This window comes from Tubulanus polymorphus, chromosome 2 (genome assembly GCF_964204645.1).
Source record: "Tubulanus polymorphus chromosome 2, tnTubPoly1.2, whole genome shotgun sequence".
Lineage (NCBI taxonomy): Eukaryota > Metazoa > Nemertea > Palaeonemertea > Tubulaniformes > Tubulanidae > Tubulanus > Tubulanus polymorphus.
Window position 1 is genome coordinate 23,150,438 of NC_134026.1, and position 23,999 is coordinate 23,174,436.

The 23,999-nt window shown below is 38.6% G+C and overlaps 2 protein-coding genes across 14 annotated transcripts in view; both read left to right on the forward strand.

The window, feature by feature from the left end:
- LOC141899052 (uncharacterized) overlaps positions 1-45 on the forward strand; it is a 39,336-nt gene extending 39,291 nt beyond the window's left edge. The window contains exon 30 of the mRNA XM_074785205.1: positions 16-45. Coding sequence (XP_074641306.1) covers positions 16-45 — 30 coding nt within the window. The remainder of the gene's footprint in view (positions 1-15) is intronic.
- The window catches only part of LOC141900524 (uncharacterized), a 51,213-nt gene continuing 27,217 nt past the window's right edge, over positions 4-23,999 (forward strand). For all 13 annotated transcript variants that reach the window (XM_074787447.1, XM_074787446.1, XM_074787449.1 and 10 more), the window contains exons 1-5: positions 4-5,090; positions 5,704-19,893; positions 22,253-22,399; positions 23,226-23,564; positions 23,742-23,941. In XM_074787447.1, the coding sequence (XP_074643548.1) occupies positions 120-5,090; positions 5,704-19,893; positions 22,253-22,399; positions 23,226-23,564; positions 23,742-23,941 (19,847 nt within the window). In that variant the 5' untranslated portion in view covers positions 4-119. The remainder of the gene's footprint in view (positions 5,091-5,703; positions 19,894-22,252; positions 22,400-23,225; positions 23,565-23,741; positions 23,942-23,999) is intronic.

A 23,999-nucleotide genomic window follows, 5' to 3' on the forward strand; every position in this document is an offset into this window, starting at 1 on the left:
AAGTTACATGTACAGATCCCAAAACGGGAGAAGATATACCATTAGACGTAGCAATCAGCAGAGGTATCATTCACATAAAGCCAAAGGATAAAAATGCCATCATTGATGCTAAACGAGGGATGTACATTGACCCTGTATCTGGAAAATCTATACCATTGACTGAAGCAATCAAAAACGGACTCATTATCATAACAACAGATAGGCCTGGGGAAAAACCACTTGTTCTTACTCCGGATGGGGATTATATTAACTTGGAAACTGGAGAGATAATGCCTTTGGAAGAAGCTGCCAGAAGAGGTATTGTTAATTTGCTGCCCGTGTTTCCCGAAAGTACTGATGGCAAACAACCTCTTATTGACCTCAGAAAAGGTCTGTACCTTGATCCTGTTACTGGGAAATCGATGTCATTAACTGAAGCTGTTCAGACAGGACTTTTACTCGAAGCTGTTGACCCAGACAGAAAAGATAAAACTGATGTATTTGAAACTGTTATTGCTAAAATCAAGGATCCTGTCACTGGTCAAATGATATCTATCAATGAAGCAGTGGCTAGGGGAATTATTGATCCAGAATCAGGAACCTACGTTGACCCAAAAACTGGTGTAACAATGTCTTTACAAGATGCAACGAATCGAGGATTCATCGAAACTGATATTGTGCCAATTGATGGGGCCAATAATTGGGTGTTGCATTCTCTCACAAATTCCCTGTCTGGTGAAGAAATATTTTTTACTGAAAACAATATTAAGGACCTTGTTGATTTTGAGAAGAGAACTGTGACTGACCCTACCACTGGTGAAGAAGTTACCTTTCAAGCAGCCATTGTTAAAGGAATCCTCAATGCCTCTGTTTTGTCAATGAAGGATGGGTGTCTTACATTGGAAATAGCTAAAGAAAAATCAGAAAGCTTCAACATTGATAAAGTATATGACTCCCGAACAGGAAAGTATCTTTCTATTGATGATGCAGTGAGCAAAGGGCTTGTTGATCTAAAAACAGGTGAATATATTGATCCAACCACTGGAAAACGGAGTCCTCTTATTGATTGCATCTCAGATGGCCGTCTTCGTGCTAGAAGAATCTCTTCACCTGGATTGCTCGCAGAAGCTATTAGCCATGTGTGTGCAGATATTGTCAGGCAAGATGGGCAAATACATACAGAATATGCCACAATAATAGCTCCCCTAAAACCACTTTCTATTGAAGAAGCTGAAGCGCATGGATATTTGGACAAAGGTTTATTCATTCATCCTCTGACTGGTGAAAAGATGAGGATAAAAGAAGCCATTGAAAAAGGGATCCTGAAACCTATTGAAGGTGGAATTTCATTCTCTGTTGCCATTCAGCGTGGAGCTATTGATTTGACACAAAACACATTCACTGACCCGAAGACAGGAAAAATGATGAGCATATCTGAAGCAATTAATTCAGGTGAACTGAAACTTTCTGAGCCTGGAAAACCAATAAGTAGGGAAGAGGCTAAAGTGCTTGGTTTATTGAATAATGGGAAGTTCACCGACCCTCTAACTGGTGCCAAACTGTCTGAAGAGGATGCTCTGACGCAGGGACTTCTTGCTCCAACAACAGCAGCACTTAGCTTTAATGAAGCTTTACAGAAAGGTTTTGTTGATACATGCGCATTAACTTTTGTTGACCCTTTGACTAGGGAAGAGATTCCTATGGCCTTAGCTATTGCACAGGGGAAAATTAAATATACTGATAACGATAAGTCATTGTCTACTGAAGAAGCCCTGCTTCGAGGATTGTTGGATACATCATCTGGAAATTTTACTCATCCTGAAACGAAAGAAATAATGCCTGTAGAAGATGCTATTCTAAAAGGTTACTTAGAACCAAAAGCTGAAAAAGACTGTGTGAATTTTGAAACATTATTGGAAAAAGGGTTATACGATGTTAAAACTGGTATTGTCATTGATCCTCTATCTGGCCAGAAAATGTCACTTGAAGAAGCTGTTAAGTCAGGAAAAGTTCGTCTTACACGGCCTGGCATTGCAATGGGCCCTGCTGAAGCTATCGCAAGAGGTCTTCTTGATCCTGACACAAATCAATTTACTGACCCACATACAGCTGAAGTAATGCCATTAGATGAAGCAATTATGAGAGGTTTCATTAAGCCACCAACTAAAGACCATCAGAGTTCAAGTTTTGATGATGCTTTAAAAAGAGGACTGGTAGATGTTGATAGAGGCGTTTACTTTGACTCGAGCACTGGAAAAACTACATCACTTGATGAAGCCATTCTTACTGGCAAACTTCATCTTACAAATACAGGTGATGGCATGACTGTGGAAGAAGCCATGGTTCGAGGCCTCATTGATGATTCAGGAAAGTTATTTATTGACCCAATAACAGGTGAGCAAATGATGATTGATGATGCTTTGATGAAAGGACTCGTGAAAACCTCTGTTGGTGGTGGAATGTCATTTGACAATGCTGTTGCTTTAGGGGTGTATGATCCTGTGACGGGAATATACACTGATCCAAAAACTGGTGAGACCCTCAATTTAGAAGATGCTGTTAAACAAGGTAAATTGTCTCTGGCTAATCTTCATGATGGCTTAACATTTGATGAGGCAATAGCACGCGGTCTTGTCGATCCCAAGTTAAATGAATTTTACCACCCAGTGACTGGCGAGGTGATGACCATGGATTCAGCAGTCGTGAAAGGTTTATTGATTGAACGACCAGAAGGAAGTGCTCCCAATTTTGAAGATGCACTCAGTAGGGGCTTGTTAGATACAACAACCGGTGAATTTATTGACCCATATACTGGCGATAGAATGACAATAGATGAGGCAGTACATTCCGGCCGACTAATGCTGACCAACTTGTCTCAACCATTAAGTGTCACTGAAGCAAAGGCAAGAGGTTTGATTTCTGAACAAAGTGGTGAGTTCATTGATCCAGTTTCTGGGGAGAAATACTCATTACAAGAGGCACTTGTAAAGGGATTGCTTTATGATGGAGATAAATCTAAACAAAAGACACCAATTTCAATGGATGAGGCAATAGCAGATGGATTACTTGATACAAACACCAATCAATTTCTGGATCCTGTCACGGGGAGAACAATCCCTCTGCAAGAAGCTATAGCAGAAGGGTCTTTAGTCGAAAAAGAACCTGCTATCACATTCAGTGCTGCAATCAACAGAGGGTTAGTTGATATGATAAATAAAACTTTTAAAGATCCACTTACTGGTGAAGTCATGCCAATATCAGAAGCGATCAATGCCAATAAATTGAAGTTTAGCGAGCCAGGGCAGGTAATTTCATATGAAGAAGCTGAAGCAAGTGGCTTACTTGATGAGAAAACTGGTATATTTCATGATCCCCAAACTGGCGAAGAGTTGACAATTAAAGAAGGAATAAGGCGTGGTCTTATGAAATGTAAACCAGGGGAGGAAATTCTCTCATTTGATGAGGCTTTGAAGAAAGGCTTAATTGATGTAAAAGATGGGACCTATATTGACCCTATAACAGGAAAGCTACTGTCCCTCGGAGAAGCAGTGCAAGATGGGAAAATAAGTTTATCAACATCCGGTAAAGCTATGTCAATAGATGAAGCTATGGGCCGTGGTTTGATTAATCCAAAAACTGGTCTATTTACGCATCCTGATTCTGAAGAGGTGATGTCTGTTGAAGATGCCATCATGAAAGGCTTCATAGAACCATTACCAAATAAAGATACAGTCAGCTTTGAAAGAGCACTTGAAGAGGGTCTCTATGATGCAGGGTCTGGTATTTATACAGATCCTGCCACAGGACAAAAAATGAATCTAGATGAGGCAGTAAAAGGTGGACGAGTCAGGCTTACTTCTCTTGGGTGTGGAATGATGATTGAAGAAGCCATAGCTCGAGGTCTCCTTGATCCTGATCATAACAAGTTCATTGATCCCTCAACAAATGAAAGCATGTCAGTAGAAGATGCAATTATAAGGGGTTTACTTATTCCAAAACCAGATGAAACTGCTATTCCGTTCCACAAAGCTCTTGAAATGGGATTGATTGATGTTGCAAAACAAATTTTCCGCGATCCAGTGACTGGCCAAAAGATAACCATTGAGGAGGCAATCCTGACTGGTAAACTCCTACTAAGTGGTACTGGTGAGTCAATGTCTGTAGAAGAAGCTGAAATGCGTGGCCTGTTGGATAGTGATAGCCGAGTTTTTATTAGTCCACAAACTGGTGAAGAAATGCTTGTAAGTGAAGCCATAATGCAGGGATTCTTGAAAATATCTGCTGACTCAGCCAATCACTTTGAAGATGTTCTCAATAAAGGACTTTACGATGTTGAAACTGACACATTCACTGACCCCGCAACAGGTAAAAAAATGACATTGGAAGATGCTGTGAAATCTGGAAAGATAGAATTAACTGAATCAGGAAAAGGCTTAACAGTTGAAGAAGCATTCTCGCGCGGTCTCATTAATCCAGAGACAAGTGAGTATACGAATCCAGTAACTGGAGATGTCATGACTGTTGATGAAGCAATGATGAAAGGTCTTATAAGAGCAAAGAAAGATACATATTGTGTGAGCTTTACTGAAGCGCTCAGATCTGGACAGTTTGATCCCAATACTAAAGAATTCACTGACCCAGCTACTGGAGATCAAATGACATTAGATGAGGCAGTTCGGTCTGGAAGATTGATATTAACTGATCCAAGTGAACCAATGACAGTTCAAGAAGCCACAGCGCGCAGATTGATAGATACTGCAATTGGCGAATATACTGATCCAGTTTCTGGTAAACGCATGTCAGTCGAAGAGGCTATTAAAAAGGGCCTTTTGGTTGCTTTGGGTCCACATGGATCTCAAAAGCCCATTCGACCAATAGACATACCAGGTATTGGTGTGACGGATGCAGAAGGGGCTGCAAAGTCTCTTGCCACTATTTACAAGACTCAACCTGGTTATCATCTCAGCCCTGGAGGCATGATCACTGATGATGATAAAGTGTTCCCCATCCAGTCTGCAGTTGACTCTGGTATCATCACCTTAGAAGAAACAAATAACTTGAAAGTTCAACCTGACAATAGACGCCATAGTTCAAGAAGAATGTCAGACCAGGTAAGCATACATTTGCTATTTTTTCAATCTTATTGCATCTTTGACTATCCTGGGATATCCTTACAGCTTTTCATATGGTCACTACTTGTAGACGAGGGTTTTCACATTTTAACCTGTGTGCCAGAGTTTGATTTATTTTGGAGTCCAGATATTCTACGCAATAAGCGCATGGATTAATACGAATTGATTCAAACGTGGCACAAGTTGAAGTGTAAATTTTCATATGCCTCATGAAAGAAAGATGCAGAGGTGCCAACCATTTGTGGGCATCCGACGGTCTCCTAAATATGGTTTCCTTGTCCCTGTTTCCTTAGTTATGTCCAATTCAGATATTCTCAGGTTGGTAACTCTAGTGTTGAATTTTGTAACTACTTATGTGCAACAGAGAAATACTAGATAGGTTTCACATAATCCAAAGATTAATTGTTAATGATATCCAGCCAGGACATTTGACCATAATTATAACCAGGAATTTTATATTTCAATTTGTGCTTACAAGATTCAACAGTTTTCTTTCATGCAGATATATTCTGTCAAATTGATCCTGTGGATATTTTAGGTCTTTGGTGAGGGTATTTCTCTTTGTCTATGGATAAGTGAACCTTCTTTACAGGGAATTAGGTTCGATGATGTTGACGTTAGCACATTGCTAATTAGAGACCCAGGAACTGGTGAGCTGATGACATTTGGAGATGCTGCACAGAAAAATGTTATTGACTCCACAACTGGAGTGATACAAAATACAAAGAGTGGCAAGTGGATGTCATTTGAGGAGGCTGTTGAAAAAGGCTTAGCAATATTCCCTGCATCATTGCTCCCAAAACGAAAAGAGTCTTATGTAGGTCAAGGCCTTACATTGATGGAAGCTATTAACCGAGGTTTATTTGATATAAATAGGGGAGTATTTACTGACCAAAAAACTGGGGATGTTCATTCCCTAGATCAAGCTATAGCTAGAGGTCTAATTGATGGAAGGGGGACAGAAATTATTAGCTCAAGTACCAATGAAACATTATCCCTTTCCGAAGCAATTACACGAGGTCTCATTGACCTAAATTCGGGCAAAATTTTAGACACAAGCACTGGGGAACACGTGCACATATTTGATGCTGTAAAACGTGGTCTTGTAAAAGAGACAAAGCCAATGTCTATAATGGACTTTCTTGAACAAGGTATCCACCATGAGGAATCAGGATTGTTCATTGACCCACGGTCACAACAGAAGCTTGAAATTCAAGAGGCCCTAGAAAGAAAAATCTTAGACATCAAAAGAACTAAAATCAAAGACACAAAAACTGGGGAAACAATGACAGTCGATGAGGCTGCTGAAAAGGGTATAATTGATACAAAAACTGGTATGGTTTTTGATCATACTACAGGTGAATCAATGAAATTTGCTGATGCTATAAAAGCTGGCTGGTTAAAAATAATATATGCACCTGCAGTTGTTCCAATGTTTTTGAAAGAATTGGTTGAAGAATGTTGGGATCACCGACGCTACAAGCTTGTTGACCCTAAGACTGGACGTAAAGTTACCTTCCTTCAAGCAATTGATTTAGGTATGATCGACCAAGATCGTGTGACTGTTAAGGATCCTAGCACAGGTGAAAGAATCACTCTTCGAGAGGCACTCCACCAGGGCATTGTGCACCCTATTACTGGTGTTGTCATTGATCGTAGCACTGGTAAGGATGTTTCTTTCAAAGAAGCTGTTGCAGTTGGTATTATCATGGCTGCACATCAGACATACCAAGAAGGAGGGGAAACAGATTTTGAGACTATAGCCATTTATAAATCTCGTCAGAAGGGATTGAAAGCAATTCAGAAAAGGTCTGTTGGTTCTGAGACTCAAATAGTTGATCCTAAGACTGGCCGAGTCATGTCTGTATCTGATACAATTGAGCACGCAGTTATGGAATTTGACAGAGATGTAGGTGATCTACCACATGACTGTGTATTTAAAGACACTGTAAAATCGAAGGCCATTGGATCACTTTTTGAGTGTTTTAAAGCAGGTTACTTCAATCCAAATACAGGCCGATTCACTGACCCAAAAACGGCTGATGAAATTTCATTACAAGTAGCTATCAATCATGACTACCTGAACTTAAATGTCAAAGAGATCTGTGATGAACAAACCGGGCGTTTACTCACAATGAGAGAGGCCATACTCATGGGTGTAGTTGATCCAGAAACTGGTCAAATCAAAGGTCGTATTGTACCACCGTCTACTGCAAAAGATATTAAATATGCACGTGATGAGGGCAAGGGATTGCGCTTAAGAGCTGACCTTGTTTATAGAGAAGCTCTGAGTTTGCATGAGGCTATCGACCAAGGGTTAGTTGACCCAAAAACTGGCATGTACATTGATCCTAAGGATGGTACTGAAATTAGTCTTGATGAAGCTTTGAAATTAGGATATATTGATGGAACAAGTACAGAATTAGTTATTCCAGGTACAACAAGTACCATTTCATTAACAGATGCCATTCGAGATGGAATGATAGACCCAGTTACAGGTGAAATAAAAGGAAGTGCTGGCATTCATATTGATCTAGCTGACGCAATCCGAACAGGAGTTATTAAGCAAGCCCGACGACCATCTCTCATTGAACTATTAGAACAAGGTATTATGGATGAATCAACAGGCTTGTTCTTCGATCCAGAAACTTGTAAGAAAGTTGATTTTCTGACCGCTGTTGAAAAAGGAGTGCTTGATACTAAAGCTATGAAGATACGAAATCCAAAGACAGGACAAATTATGACTGTGCAGGAGGCATGCCGGCTTGGAATCATTGACGCTGAAACGGGGTGTATTCCAGATCCCAATACTGGGGAAATGGTTCCATTTTCAGATGCTGTCAAAAGAGGACTTTTGACTGTGTTAACAGCACCGGCTGTGGCACCTATGTTTTTGAAGCAACTAGTTGAAGAAAATTGGGACCCTTCCCGCAACAAATTCTGCGACAAGAGAACTGGCAGAAAGATGACATTGTTACAAGCTATCGACCTGAAGATCATTCCACAATTCAAAGTTACTGTAAAAGATCCAGCAACTGGAGATCGCGTTTCTTTACGTGAAGCATTACAGAATGAAATTGTCCATCCTATTTCAGGAACCGTTATCGATCAAAGTACTGGTCGAACTATATCATTCAAGGAAGCTGTTGCAATTGGTGTTATAATGGCTGCAGATCAATCCTACAAGGAGAATGATGATGGCATAGAAAATGTTGATGCGCTTGCTGAAACCAAAGACATTGGGCTCATTACAATACGGAAGCAAATGGTGGAAGCAAGTGGATGCGTATTTGACCCAAGATCAGGTCAAATGATTACCCTTACAGACACTGTTAAGCACACAGTTCGTGAAACTACTGTTCAGATGTCCCCAAAATCAAAACGAAAGTTTGGAGCTCCCTTGTCACTTTTTGAACTGGTAAGGTCTGGATCCTATGATCCAAAATCTGGAAAAATAATTGATCCCTTTACTGGAGAATCAATCACAATTCAGGAGGCAATTGATAAAGGACTTCTGGATGGTAAAGCTCGAGAAGTGTTTATTCCTGGTCGAAAAGAAAAATTCACACTTAGAGAAGCAATTGATCTCCATCTTCTTGATCCAGATTCTGGCACAATTACAGATGATGAAGATGGTGGCAAGGACATCAATTTGGAACAAGCCATGAATCGTGGCATGATCATTGAAGCTATTGAAAAAGTATCAATGAATGGCACTACATCTCTCAAGGACCAAGATACTCCAATGGAAGTTGACGAAATTCCAATAGATGGTTCTAAACAAACCTCCGGTGCTAACAAGGTCAAAGCCTCTACTGAACTTAGAAAAATGACAACACTCTCTGATGCTATAAATGAGGGTTTCTTTGATCCAAAATCAATGAAAATTCATGATCCAATGTCAGGTCGGGATTTGACTGTTAATGAAGCAATTAAAGCTGGATTAATTAAGAGCCCAGAATTAACACTTGCTCAAGCAGTCGAGCTGGGCATATATGATCCTGATTCTGGAATCATGAAAGATCCACGAACAGGAAGCAATATCTTACTTAAAGATGCCATTAGAAGTGGAATTTTGAAAAGACCATTGTTAAATTTCAATGAAGCACTCCACATGGGCTTGTATGATCCGGAGACAGGTCATTTGTCAGACCCAGTTTCAGGCAGTGATATAAGTATTCAGGAGGCTGTTCATACTGGTTTAATGCAAAAGCCACTCTTGTCTCTTGATGATGCTATTAGGCTCGGGCTCTATGATCCTGGTAATGGGTTATTAACTGACCCAGCTACTGGTGAACAAATTCCCCTGCAAGAGGCCTTGAATACTGACCTTATTGATGCAAATAAGACGCTCATACGAGATCCAAAGACAGGTAACATGATAACATTACAAACTGCTATCAGTGAAGGAGTTGTAGATGCTGAAATAGGTACCATGATAGATCCAATTACTGGCGAAACCATACTTCTCTCTGAGGGATTGATCAAAGAAGTTATCAGCTCTAATACCATGGAAGAACGCAAAAAACAGCTTGCCTCGACATGTCCTGGTTTTACTGTCAATGAAGCAATTACCCAGGGACTCTTCAATCCTAAGACTGGTACGTTTACACATCCGAGAACAGGAAAACCATATTCTCTCCAAGAAGCAATAGATGCTGGCCTTCTAGATGGCAATGCATCTATCATTCATGATGGAAATGAATCATTGACATTCATTGAAGCAATGGAAGTGGGCGTTGTTGATGGAATAACAGGCCGTATTATTGATCAAAATACCGGAGAAGTGATAAACCTTAATACTGCATTAAAGAAAGGTATTGTTTCAGAAGTGAAACCAGTATCACTTCAGGAATATATTGACAGTGAAATGTTTGATGAGTCCTTGGAACAATTCCTTGATCCAAGAACTGGACAAGTGATAAGTTTTGCTGAGGCAGTGCGACACGGTATCATTGATGGTGAAGGAACTGTAGTGATTGGACTTGATGGAGAAGAGGTGAAATTATCAGATGCCTTGGAAAAAGGGATGATTGATAAAAAGACAGGTATGATGAAAGATCGATCCACTGGTGAAGCAATTTCGCTCACAGAACTTGAGAATAAAGGTTTAATCAAACCCGTATCAAAAATAACCATTGTTCCAGATGCCATTGGGGAGAAAATAGTGGATTGTGAAATTGACCCGGTTAAACCAAATTCAAAGGAAAGTCCTTGTCAAAAAGTTTCAGGATATGCAAATGGAGAAGAGAGTAAATTTGGTTTATATGATACATCGGTTCAAGCCAGTTCCATCCCTGAAAGTAAAGATGATACACAAGAGGTTGATACAGAGTCCTCCAAATTCAATTTGCAACCTTTGATGGAAACAACAAGTACTGAGTCAAGTAATGTAGATTTCTCAAGTGTGAAAGATAAAGCGAAGGACGTTGGTAGAATGGTTGGATTAGGTTTGCTAGGGGCTACGGCTCTTCCTGCAATCGGTATAGCAGCTGCTGTGAAGAAAGGGCTCGATTATGCAGAGGTTGCAAGTAAAAGCAATATGCCAAATCAAAGCATGGGTGTTGTGAATCTTGAAAGTAAGTTTCCCATTGAGGAAGAGAATACCAATGATTTTATTAACAACAGAGACAAAAAAGTCTCCCTTCAACAAGCCATTGACGATGGAGGAGTTGATCCCAACGCAGGAAAAGTTGTAGATCAAACTAGTGGACACACAATTACATTAGGTGAAGCCATGAAACAAGATTTGATTGTTTCTGATGAAAAGCCTGAAGCGATGACTCTAAATGAAGCTACTGAGAAGGGAATCTTTAACCCACATACGAATACATTCACTGACCCTAAAACTGGAAATATAATGACACTGGAAGACACTATAAGCAGTGGTTTGATCGATGATGAAGAAACAAAAGTAACAACTCCAACAGGCGAGACAATCTCCCTTCAACAGGCTATTGAAGATGGATTGGTTGATCCTAACGCAGGAAAAGTCTTAGATCAAACTAGTGGACACACATTAGGTGAAGCGATGAATCAAGATTTGATTGTATCCGATGAAAAGCCTGAAGCGATGACTCTAAATGAAGCTATTGAGAAAGGAATCTTTTACCCACGTACAAATACATTCACTGATCCTAAAACTGGAAATATAATGACACTGGAAGACGCTATAAGCAGTGGTTTAATCGATGATGAAGAAACCAAAATCACAACTCCTACAGGTGGAACTATCTCCCTTCAACAGGCTATCGAAAATGGAGTGGTTGATCCTAGTACTGGAAAAGTTGTAGATCAAACTAGTGGATACACGATTACATTAGGTGAAGCCATGAAACAAGATTTGATTGTATCCGATGAAAAGCCTGCTGCGATGACTTTAAATGAAGCTGCTGAGAAAGGAATTTTTAACCCACGTACAAATACATTCACTGACCCTAAAACTGGAAATATAATGACACTGGAAGAAGCTATAAGCAGTGGTTTGATCGACGATCAAGAAACCAAAATCACAACTCCGACAGGTGAAACTATCTCCCTTCAACAGGCTATTGAAGATGGAGTGGTTGATCCTAACACAGGAAAGGTTGTAGATCAAACTAGCGGACACACAATTACATTAGGTGAAGCCATGAAACAAGATTTGATTGTATCCGATGAAAAGCCTGAAGCGATGACTCTGAATGAAGCTACTAAAAAGGGAATCTTTGATAAAGAAACAAATAAATTCACTGACCCAAAGACTGGAAAGTTATTGACACTGAAAGTTGCTATAAGCAGTGGTTTGATCAATGACGAAGAAACCAAAATTACAACTCTAGCAGGAAGAACAATCACTCTCCAACAGGCTGTTGAGGATGGAATGATTGATCCTAGTACTGGACAAGTCTTAGATCAAGCTAGTGGACACACAATGACATTAGATGAAGCGATGAATCGAGATTTGAGTGTATCCAATGAAAAGCCTGCTGCGATGACTATAAATGAAGCTACTGAGAAAGGAATCTTTAACCCACATACAAATACATTCACTGATCCTAAAACTGGAAATATAATGACCCTGGAAGACGCTATAGGCAGTGGTTTGATCGATGATGAAAAAACCAAAGTAACTACTCTAACAGGCGAAACAATCTCCCTTCAACAGGCTATTGAAGATGGATTGGTTGATCCTAGTACTGGAGAAGTCTTAGATCAAACTAGTGGATACGCAATGACATTAAGTGAAGCGATGAAACATGATTTAATTGTTTCCGATGAAAAGCCTGAAGCGATGACTCTAAATAAAGCTACTGAAAAAGGAATCTTTAACCCACATACGAATACATTCACTGATCCAAAGACTGGAAAGTTATTGACACTGGAAGTTGCTATAAGCAGTGGTTTGATCAATGATGAAGAAACCAAAGTAACAACTCCAACAGGCAAAACAATCTCCCTTCAACAGGCTATTGCAGATGGAGTGGTTGATCCTAAGACTGGAAAAGTCTTAGATCAAACTAGTAGACACACAATTACACTAGATGAAGCCATGAAACAAGATTTGATAGTGTCCAGTGAAAAGCCTGAAGCGACGACCCTTAATGAAGCTACTGAGAAGGGAATCTTTAACCCACATACGAATACATTCACTGATCCAAAGACTGGAAAGTTATTGACACTGGAAGTTGCTATAAGCAGTGGTTTGATCAATGATGCAGAAACCAAAGTAACAACTCCAACAGGCAAAACAATCTTCCTTCAACAGGCTATTGCAGATGGAGTGGTTGATCCTAAGACTGGAAAAGTCGTAGATCAAACTAGTGGACACACAATTACACTAGGTGAAGCCATGAAACAAGATTTGATAGTGTCCAATGAAAAGCCTGAAGCGATGACCCTTAATGAAGCTACTGAGAAGGGAATCTTTAACCCACATATGAATACATTCACTGACCCTAAAACTGGAAAAGTATTGACACTGGAAGACGCTATAAATAGTGGTTTGATCGATGATGAAGGAACCAAAGTAACAACTCCGACAGGTGAAACTGTCATCCTTCAACAAGCTATTGAAGATGGAATAGTTGATCCTAAGACCGGAAAAGTCTTAGATCAAACTAGTGGACACACAATGACATTAAGTGAAGCCATGAAACAGAATTTGATTGTATCCAATGAAAAGCCTGAAGCGATGACTCTAAATGAAGCTACTGAAAAAGGAATCTTTAACCCACATACGAATACATTCACTAATCTTAAAACTGGAAATTTAATGACACTGGAAGATGCTATAAGCAGTGGTTTGATCGATGAAGAAGAAACAAAACTTACAACTCCAACAGGCAAAACAATCTCCCTTCAACAGGCTATTGAAGATGGATTGGTTGATCCTATCACAGGAAAAGTCTTAGATCGAACTAGTGGACACACAATTACATTAGGTGAAGCGATGAATCAAGATTTGATTGTATCCGATGAAAAGCCTGCTGCGATGACTTTAAATGAAGCTACTGAGAAAGGAATCTTTAACCCACATACAAATACATTCACTGATCCTAAAACTGGAAATATAATGACACTGGAAGAAGCTATAAGCAGTGGTTTGATCGACGATCAAGAAACCAAAATCACAACTCCGACAGGTGAAACTATCTCCCTTCAACAGGCTATTGAAGATGGAGTGGTTGATCCTAACACAGGAAAGGTTGTAGATCAAACTAGCGGACACACAATTACATTAGGTGAAGCCATGAAACAAGATTTGATTGTATCCGATGAAAAGCCTGAAGCGATGACTCTGAATGAAGCTACTGAAAAGGGAATCTTTGATAAAGAAACAAATAAATTCACTGACCCAAAGACTGGAAAGTTATTGACACTGGGAGTTGCTATAAGCAGTGGTTTGATCAATGACGAAGAAACCAAAATTACAATTCTAGCAGGAAGAACAATCACTCTCCAACAGGCTATTGAGGATGGAATGATAGATCCTAGTACCGGACAAGTCTTAGATCAAACTAGTGGACACACAATGACATTAGATGAAGCGATGAATCGAGATTTGATTGTATCCGATGAAAAGCCTGCTGCGATGACTCTAAATGAAGCTACTGAGAAAGGAATCTTTAACCCACATACAAATACATTCACTGATCCTAAAACTGGAAATATAATGACACTGGAAGATGCTATAAGCAGTGGTTTAATCGATGATGAAGAAACCAAAATCACAACTCCCACAGGTGAAACAATCCCCCTCCAACAGGCTATTGAAAATGGAGTGGTTGATCCTAGTACTGGAAAAGTTGTAGATCAAACTAGTGGACATACGATTACATTAGGTGAAGCCATGAAACAAGATTTGATTGTATCTGATGAAAAGCCAGAAGCGATGACTTTAAATGAAGCTACTGAGAAAGGAATCTTTAACCCACGTACAAATACATTCACTGACCCTAAAACTGGAAACATAATGACACTGGAAGAAGCTTTAAGCAGTGGTTTGATCGATGATGAAGAAACCAAAATCACAACTCCGACAGGCGAAACAATCTCCTTTCAACAGGCTATTGAAGATGGAATGGTTGATCCTAGTACTGGACAAGTCTTAGATCAAACTAGTGGACACACAATTAAATTAGGTGAAGCGATGAATCAAGATTTGATTGTATCCGATGAAAAGCCTGCTGCGATGACTCTAAATGAAGCTACTGAGAAAGGAATCTTTACCCCACATACAAATACATTCACTGACCCTAAAACTGGAAATATAATGACACTGGAAGATGCTATAAGCAGTGGTTTGATCGATGATGATGAAACCAAAGTAACAACTCCGACAGGTGAAACAATTTCCCTTCAACAAGCTATTGAAGATGGAATGGTTGATCCTACTACTGGAAAAGTCTTAGATCAAACTTTTGGACACACCACTAAATTAGGTGAAGCCATGAAACAAGATCTCATTGTATCATATGAACAGCCAAAAGCCATGACTCTTGATGAGGCTACTGAGAAGGGAATCTTTAATGAAGAAACAAATACATTCACTGACCCTCAAACTGGAAAGTCATCGACACTGGAAGAAGCCATAAGCAATGGTTTGATCGATGACAATGAACCCAAAGTAACAAGTCCAACAGGAGAAACAACCTCCATTCAACAGGCTAGAAAACATGTACTTGTTGATCCTAAGACTGGAAAAGTCTTAGATCAAACTAGTGGGCACATAATTACATTAGGTGAAGCCATGAAAGAAGATCTGATTGTATCATGTGAAAAGCCTGACGCCATGACTCTTGATGACGCTACTGAGAAGGGAATCTTTAACAGAGAAACAAATACATTCACTGACCCTAAAACTGGAAAGTTATTGACACTGCAAGAAGCTATAAGCAGTGGTTTGATAAATGATGAAGAAACCAAAGCCACAACTCCAACAGGAGAAACAATCTCCCTCCAACAGGCTATTGAAGATGGGGTTGTTGATCCTAACATAGGAAAAATTGTTGATCAAGCTGGTGGGCCTGCAATTACATTAGGTGAAGCAATGAAACAAGATCTGATTGTATCATGTGAAAAGCCTGAAGCCATGAATCTTAATGAAGCTACTGAAAGGGGAATCTTTAACCCACATACAAATACATTCACTGACACTGAAACTGGAAAGTTGCTGACACTTGAAGAAGCTATAAGCAGTGGTTTGATCAATGACAAAGAAACCAAAGTTACAACTCCAAAAGGAGAAATAATCTCCCTTCAACAGGCTTTTGAAGATGGAGTGGTTGATCCTAAGACTGGAAAAGTCTTAGATCAAACTAGTGGACACACATTTACATTAGGTGAAGGGATGAATCAAGATCTTATTGTGTCATGTGAAAAGCCTGAAGCGATGACTCTTGATGAGGCTACTGATAAGGGAATTTTTAACCCACATACAAATACATTCACTGACCTTAATACCGGAAAGTTATTGACACTCGAAGAAGCTATAAGCAGTGGTTTGATCAATGACAAAGAAACCAAAGTAACAACTCCGACAGGTGAAACAATTTCCCTTCAACAGGCCATAGAAGATGGACTTCTTGATCCTTATACTGGAAAAGTTCTAGATCAAGCTAGTGGACACACAATTACACCACATGAAGCCATGAAACAAGATATGATGGTATCTGATGAAAGACTCATCACAACATATCCTAAGACATGTTCTGAAAAAGATATATCATCATCTGATGAAGCTGTATCTCTTACAGATGCTATTGAGCAAGGATTAATTGATGTAAAAACAGGTCACTTCACTGACCCTGAGTCAAAAAAGACCATGACATTAAAAGAAGCAGTTGATCTGGGATTAATTGATGTAGCACGTGAAATGGTAAAAGAGGGTGATAATGACAGCTATATAGCTTTAAAAGATGCCATCAATTGTGGTCTTGTTGATTTAGAAAAAGGTGAGATCTGGGATGCCAAGGGTGGCAATTTTGTTCCTCTTGTCCATGCATTAGCTGATGGAATCATAGCTGATTTTGCAAAACCAGCTCCCAAGCTGCCTAGTGAATCCGATGATGTTATCCTAACCCTTGATGATGCTTTTAGACAAGGACTTTACAATCCTGTTAATGGAAAAGTAACTGACCCTATGACTGGCCAATGTACATCATTGAGAAAAGCTCTTGAACGAGGTGTTATTGATGTTGATAAGTCACAAGTTCTGGATCCAGAGACTGGACGCCCAATATCATTGTTAGATGGTGTTGAGTCTGGTGTTGTTGTACTTGAAACTGGAAAAGTTGTTGATTTCCGTACAGGTGAGGCTGTGCCACTGTCAGATATGTTGGTTGAAAGGGGAAGATCGCCAACACGCCCTACCTTAACCAGGAAAACATCAAGTGTATTATCGTTAGTGGCTGGTTTACATGATCCAGAACATGCCCTTGTCAAGGATACAAGAACAGGCGAAATGATTAATCTAGAAACTGCCATAGAACGGGGAATTGTTGACACAGACAAAAATGAATACATTGACCTTACAACAGGGGGAAAACTGCCAATATCAGTGGCCTTAGAAAATGGATTGATTGTTGACACATCTAAAGACATTCCACTCTTAGAAGCCATCAATAAAGGACTTTACAATCCAAACAAGGGAATATTTATAGATCCAAAAACTGGACAGGAAATGACATGGAATGAAGTAGTTAATTCGGAATTAATTGACACATCCAAGCTACTCGTGCGTGAACCAGGATCAGGGAACCTCCTGCCTTTGGCAGAAGCTGAGAAGCAGGGCTTCCTAATCACAGACAATGGACTTGTTACTGATCCATCAACAGGAGAAGTAATTACTCTTGCAGACGCATTTAAACAAGGCTTGCTTATAGATGCATCACAATCAATACCTTTTTCACTTGCTGATGCAGTGCAGAAAGGTTTGTTAAACACAGACACTGGTCTTCTCACTGAACCAAATACAGGAAAACGCATATCAATGAATGATGCACTTAAAGTTGGATTGCTGAATGTTGAGGGATCATTTATTAAGGATATCTCAACTAGTGCAGCCATACCACTAGAAAGTGCCATAGCTAGTGGAAGCATTGATATAGAAAATGGTTTAGTTACTGATATCGCAACTGGTAATACAGTTACTTTTGGCAATGCCCTTAGTAAAGGATTAATTTTTGATCAAGGACAGGCAAAACCTATGGATCTCGAGGAAGCTGTGAAAAGAGGACTCTATGATTTTGAGACAGGACTTGTAACTGATCCATCTAGCGGGAAACAAATGCCCCTTTTGTATGCCATTAACAAAGGTATCATTGACAAGTTTTCTTCCGCTATTATTGACCCTAAAACAGGCACAACATTGAATTTGGAAGAAGCTATTAAATCAGGCTTAGTTGATCCAAGAACAGGTGAAATTATTGATGTCAAAACAGGAGAAGCGACTGACTTAAGGACAGCCTTCAACAGTGGCCTTGTTGAAACCAAGCCAGACATGACTGTTGATATTGAGAGAAAGCCATATACTCTTGCTGAATTATTATCTAAGGGTTTGTATGATCCAGACAGCGGTCTCATGAGGGATGAAAGTAGTGGTGATATGATCACTATATTGGCAGCAATAGAAAAAAATTTGCTTGACCATGAATCAAGTTCTCTTAAAGATCCTGGTTCTGGTCAAACAATAAGTTTACAAGATGCAATTGAGAATGGACTTATTGAACCAAACATGGGTGAAATTCGAATCGGCGATCAAATATTTACATTAGATAGAGCTTTTGCACTTGGTTGGGTGCCAGGCTGGTCAGAAGCACAGAAGCCTGATCATTTAGACACTGCTTCTATGACGCCATTAATTGAAACACCATCGGAGGCATCTACACCCGAAAGAAAGTCATCAAGGAAAATATCAAAAGCACCAGTAACTCTTGCTAAAGCAATTGCATCAGGTTCCTTTAATCCAGAAACTGGTATGTTTACTGATCCCCTAAACAATGAGCTAATCAGTCTCCAAGAGGCGATAAATAGGGGATATCTGTTGGGAACCATTCCTGAAGTCACAGACCCTATCACAGGAGAATCATTATCGCTACAACATGCCATTGATGCTGGGGTCATTGATCCATTAACTGGTCAATATGTCAACCCTGGAACGAAAGAAAGAATATCCCTTGGTGATGCATTATCATATGGCTGGATCCAACCACCCTCAACTAGAAAAGACATGGTTTCCCCTGCTTCATTGCAAGAATCGCTGTCAGGTGAAAACACACCAGAACGTAAAATATCTACGGCTTTATCTGATAGAAGCAATCCTTCAACTGTCGATGAATTCCCTATCACTAAACGGAAGCTTGGAGTGGCAGACTATGGCATGACTCTTTATGAGGCATTAGAAATTGGCCTTTTTGATGTGGAAAGTGGTACATTTACTGATCCAAGCAATAGTATCAATGTTAATCTCCAGGAAGCAATTGACTGCGGATTACTAAATGCTGAACGGAGCTTTATCCTAAATCCACTTGATAATCAAGTAGTCACTCTCATAACAGCCATTGAAACTGGACTTGTCGATTCAAATCTGAGCGTACTGATAGATCATTTGACTGGTTCCCCCATTACACTTGACAAAGCATTACATGATGGATTAATTTTACCACCTGAGAAAAAGACTGATAGCCCCCATGATTTAGTCTTAGCTGAAGCAATTTCAAATGGAATGTTCAGTCCAACGACAGGTAAATTCACAGACATTTTCTCAGGAATGGAGTACAGTCTCGAGGAAGCTATTACAGCAGGCTTTATTGATGGTAATGTGCCCCAGATAAAGGACTACAAAACTGGAAAATTAATTTCACTCAATAAAGCTGTCAAAAAGGGACTGATAGACCCAAAAACTGGAAAAGCCATTGATCTCAAATCTGGCAAAGAGTGTTCTCTTGATAATTCGATATGTGATAGTAGTTCTGGGTTGAATTTTGGTGCTGCTTTAGATAGCACCATTAAAGACGATTTTAAACCTGCTGAAAATATTGTATTGACTGTTACTCGACCTATTAAATCAAAACCACCAAACACTGAGTTAGATACAGATACAGATAATACCGACCAAAAGAATAGGTTAAAAGACTATGATCACCTTGATGCAGGGGAAACAGCTAAGCTTTCAGAAAGCCCTCAAGATCCTGATTCAGGGGCCATTCAAACTGGTTCAGAATTTGACACTGAAGTCAAAAGGCCCGATGGATTCAACTTCAAACCTGAAGACATGGTATCAATTGGGGGAGATATCAAGGTAAAATAGATAATAAATATCAAATGCCTTGATCCCCAGCCTGCTAGTAAATAGATGTTGTTTATTGTATTATCAGATCCTCATTTACTTTAACCAATTGTAGGTCTGAGAACATCAGACATTTTTAAGAACCATTTTTCGTATATGAGGATTTGGAGATGATTCTCAATAAGCTTTTTTACTCCTTATAATCAAGCTTGAGTTTTATTTACTAACCAGTAATACATTGACCCAACTGTATGAACATATAGCTACGAGTGATTATCACCTAAATAGTCACCCCAAAGTTTACGTTACCTGAGCAAAGGTTAAAGTTGCAATGTAGATGGTCTTCCACCTGTGTTGACCTGAGTATCACCTGGGTAAAGTCTCTAATGTAGCTACTTATGTTTCCATTGGAGTGAAAGTATTGTTATGAAATGCTTCTATACATTTGGGTTCAGATTTTTAGTTATGTTTTATTCAGTTATATGTTTTATGTGTATCAAATTAAGCGGTAAAGTTGTATTATGCAAAGCCCCTTAAACCAAAATGTCTTCATAATTCATATCAAACATATGATTGTATCAGACCATTTGCTTCTTGCAAAAAATTAAATATGTTCCCAACTTTAACCGGCTTAACTAATATTGCGATTTTCTTATAGTCACAATTGTTTTTATTCTCACCATCACTTTGAGGAAAGCTTATCAGTTTTACTACTTGACTTTCTTTCTCAAAGGTAGTCTAATATCATGAAGATGTCATAATTTTTATGCTGGTTTGCATTAAGAAATATTGTGTGAAACAAAGGAAAAAAACAATTTTGAAAAACCGATTTAAGAACAAATTTGATTTATTCATCATTTTGCTGGGTTTTTCTAGTGTGTATATGCTGTAGTCCATTCATTCAAGCTGGATATGCTAAACAATTTTTTTGCTGATTGTGGCAACATTTATAGCTTGTTATTTATTGCTTAGAACATCAACAGTAGGTTTTGTTGAAGACGTGTGTGTCCCTGTTAAAAGTTATCTATCCTAACTGCAAATGATAGAGATATTATTTGCCCAGTCTGATTGAGGGAACTAGTCTTTTCAAAATGATATTTCTTATTGATGATAAGAGTTTGTTGCAGTCATGATAGATCTAAGACTATTCCAGTCATTTGTTAAGTCTATCCAATAAACCAGTATTTGATACCGTGTTTTGACTGAAGTTCAAGAATCATGTCCTATCTGCAACAGGCATTCCAATTTTTAATCATTAGTTATTAAACATGTGATTTTTGTCCTTGTTCTATCATTATATTGTAATTTATGATTAACTATGGGCATTCATTATTTTCATTTCTAATGCTTAGTTTTGCTGCTTTTCATCTCTATATATCATGTTTACCATATATCAGTAATGCTTACTTACGCCTGCTCTACATTAATCATGCTTTATTCTTTAATTTTGTATTTTCAGAGAAATTGTGCATGAAATGTAGTTTTTGATGTGATTTTCGTTGTACTAATTTGTTTGATACCTATGTGTTCTTTATTTCTAATCTAATTGCTTATTAACATGTGTGTTGGTCGATATGTTATTTCAAGTTGTAATTTACCAGTTGTTCTTTGATGATTTGCCTTGCAAATGCTTCAAATTATATATAGATAATTAAGATAATAATGAGTATTTAACTTGCTTTTGATGAACTTCTTACATGTGATTAAAAATAATAAGGCCATGCTAGAAATAATTCAGTTATAGTATTTTTAGCTTCTTTCACATTGTTTTCTTTTTCATCACAGCAGTTTAAATACAGTCCATGGTTAATTAAAAAAGGATATGTGAGTTCATTGTGCATGAGTCACAACAAATATTCAAGGGTGGTTGGATTTTGAAAATCAACACATTATCTATAATGATTTTTATGAAGTGACCAGTGTCATTTTTCTATCTCACAATAATTGACGTGTGCAAAATCACTTGGGTTTGGTGAAGTTAATATTTAATGATTGATTTAATCATACATGAATATGTCAAGTCTTCCAACTATAAACGAACTTACTTTATATGTTGGTCATGGTTTAAAATGAATAAATCTATAAAATCTCTACTTGTCATTATTGACTTATAATCTAAACCACCTTTTCGTTATAGATTTTAATTGACTTACCATACTTGGGATGGGTTGTATTTCAATAAACTGCTGCTTAAAAGTTCTTCCATGTATCTTTAAATGTATCTTTGGCATACAAACATTTTTGCTTGATGCCAATAAAATTGTTAGATCATTAATTACTTCTACATTACTTGTTACTGAACTTTATAATGGAAATCTGCTGTAGCACTGATATCAGAATCCTGAACTGATCCCATGCACTCATATTTCAGGTAAATGTCAATGACATTTTTGATGACTTGGTGAAAGACCTGGAGACTGAACTGAATTGGATATCTCGTATTGAAGGCTCCCTTGCTGGACAGCAACCAATGAGTGAACCAATGGAACAGTTACAGCAACAACTGGAACAACATAGGGTCAGTTTGCTCATAATCATGTCATCCACATCTGTGATAATTTTTATGAGCCATATTCCTCCCCATAAATCGTGAAAACTGTCTAGCTCTGGCTTTGGTTTCAGATGTTTGCAGTTGGACCACAGTTTAAACATGTCCGTTTCCATGATAAACCTCAACACCATCTATTTTAGACCTCTGCACAGCTTTCCTCTATAAAATATATGAATACATGATTATTGATATAGCTGCATATACAAACATTGAAACCTACCCTTTTATATCTATGGATTATAACAATTTGTTTTCTTAACTATTTGAGCTGGCATATATGCATAATAACTACATTCTTTTCTTTCCTGCATTTAAAGCTTTTCTTTTCACAATGTATGTAAAATACCGTTTGAAAAATTATTAGGATTCCAAATATGTATCAAGGTGCTCACATTTATTGTTCTAGTTGCAATATCAATGTAATATTAGGGAATAACATGGGTCTTTTATTGTGACATGATTGCATGCACCTCTAGATTTATTCTCGGCTTATTTCTATGTATACGCATGCACACTTTCTTGTGCTAATGCATACATAATGAGGTTAATGTGTCCAGATGTCCAGCAGAAACATATCACAGGTACGGTGACGTTTCATCATATATCGCTTGCAGAATATTTCTTTGCTAAAAAATTACCTACCGATGTTGTGTTAACTGAAAAATACTTGAAATAAGCATGAAGAGGTGTATGCAACTGTGTATTCAATAATGACCAAACCTATGTTATTTGCCTTTTAGATTATTTTCATAAGTGTTATCCTTTACTTTTTTTGTCATTTCATTCATTTTAGGCACTTGACTTAGATATTCAGGCCCATCGACAACCAATCTTGTCCCTGATTTATCAGACGGATGAGATCCTGCAACATTCGCGTGAAGATTTGACTGACACTCAAATTAAAATGCTACAGCAGTTCTCTGGTGATCTGAAACGTGGTAATGATCTGATAACAAAGGAAAGTGAAAGTCGACTGAAGCAGCTGCAAAATGGTTTGGATGAAGGTACAAAATTGATGAATGAACTCAATCGCCTGACCACATGGGAAGATGAATTTGAAAAGAATCTAGAAGAGCTGGAGCATAGTGCAACAGACCTAGAATTGCTCAAACAACATCTCAGTGATGTGAAGGTAAACATTTAAAGCATATAAAAGATGGCTTGCCTGGCTGGCTGGCTGGCTGGCTGGCTGGCTGGCTGGCTGGCTGGCTGGCTGGCTGGCTGGCTGGCTGGCTGGCTGGCTTTGAAGATGTTTTTTGACTTTTTGACTTTAAAGATGTTCTTCAAATCTGCTTTCTAATTTTTATAGACCCTAGCCAATGATTTAGTGGCCCATCAGGCAGACCTACGTTATACATCAATGACATCTCAGAGGTTAGCTGGCTTGATGAAAGAAAACACACGAGATTTAGAGAAATTTAGGTCAAAAGTGCAACCAACTGGAAAATCACCCTCTGAAGACAGAGAGCCAAGTGATTCAAAAGAAAAAGTGGATAAGATCAGTGAAAGGTAAGTTTTTAATGTTAGGTTAGATATTTGCTGAATATCTTGCATGATGACATATTTG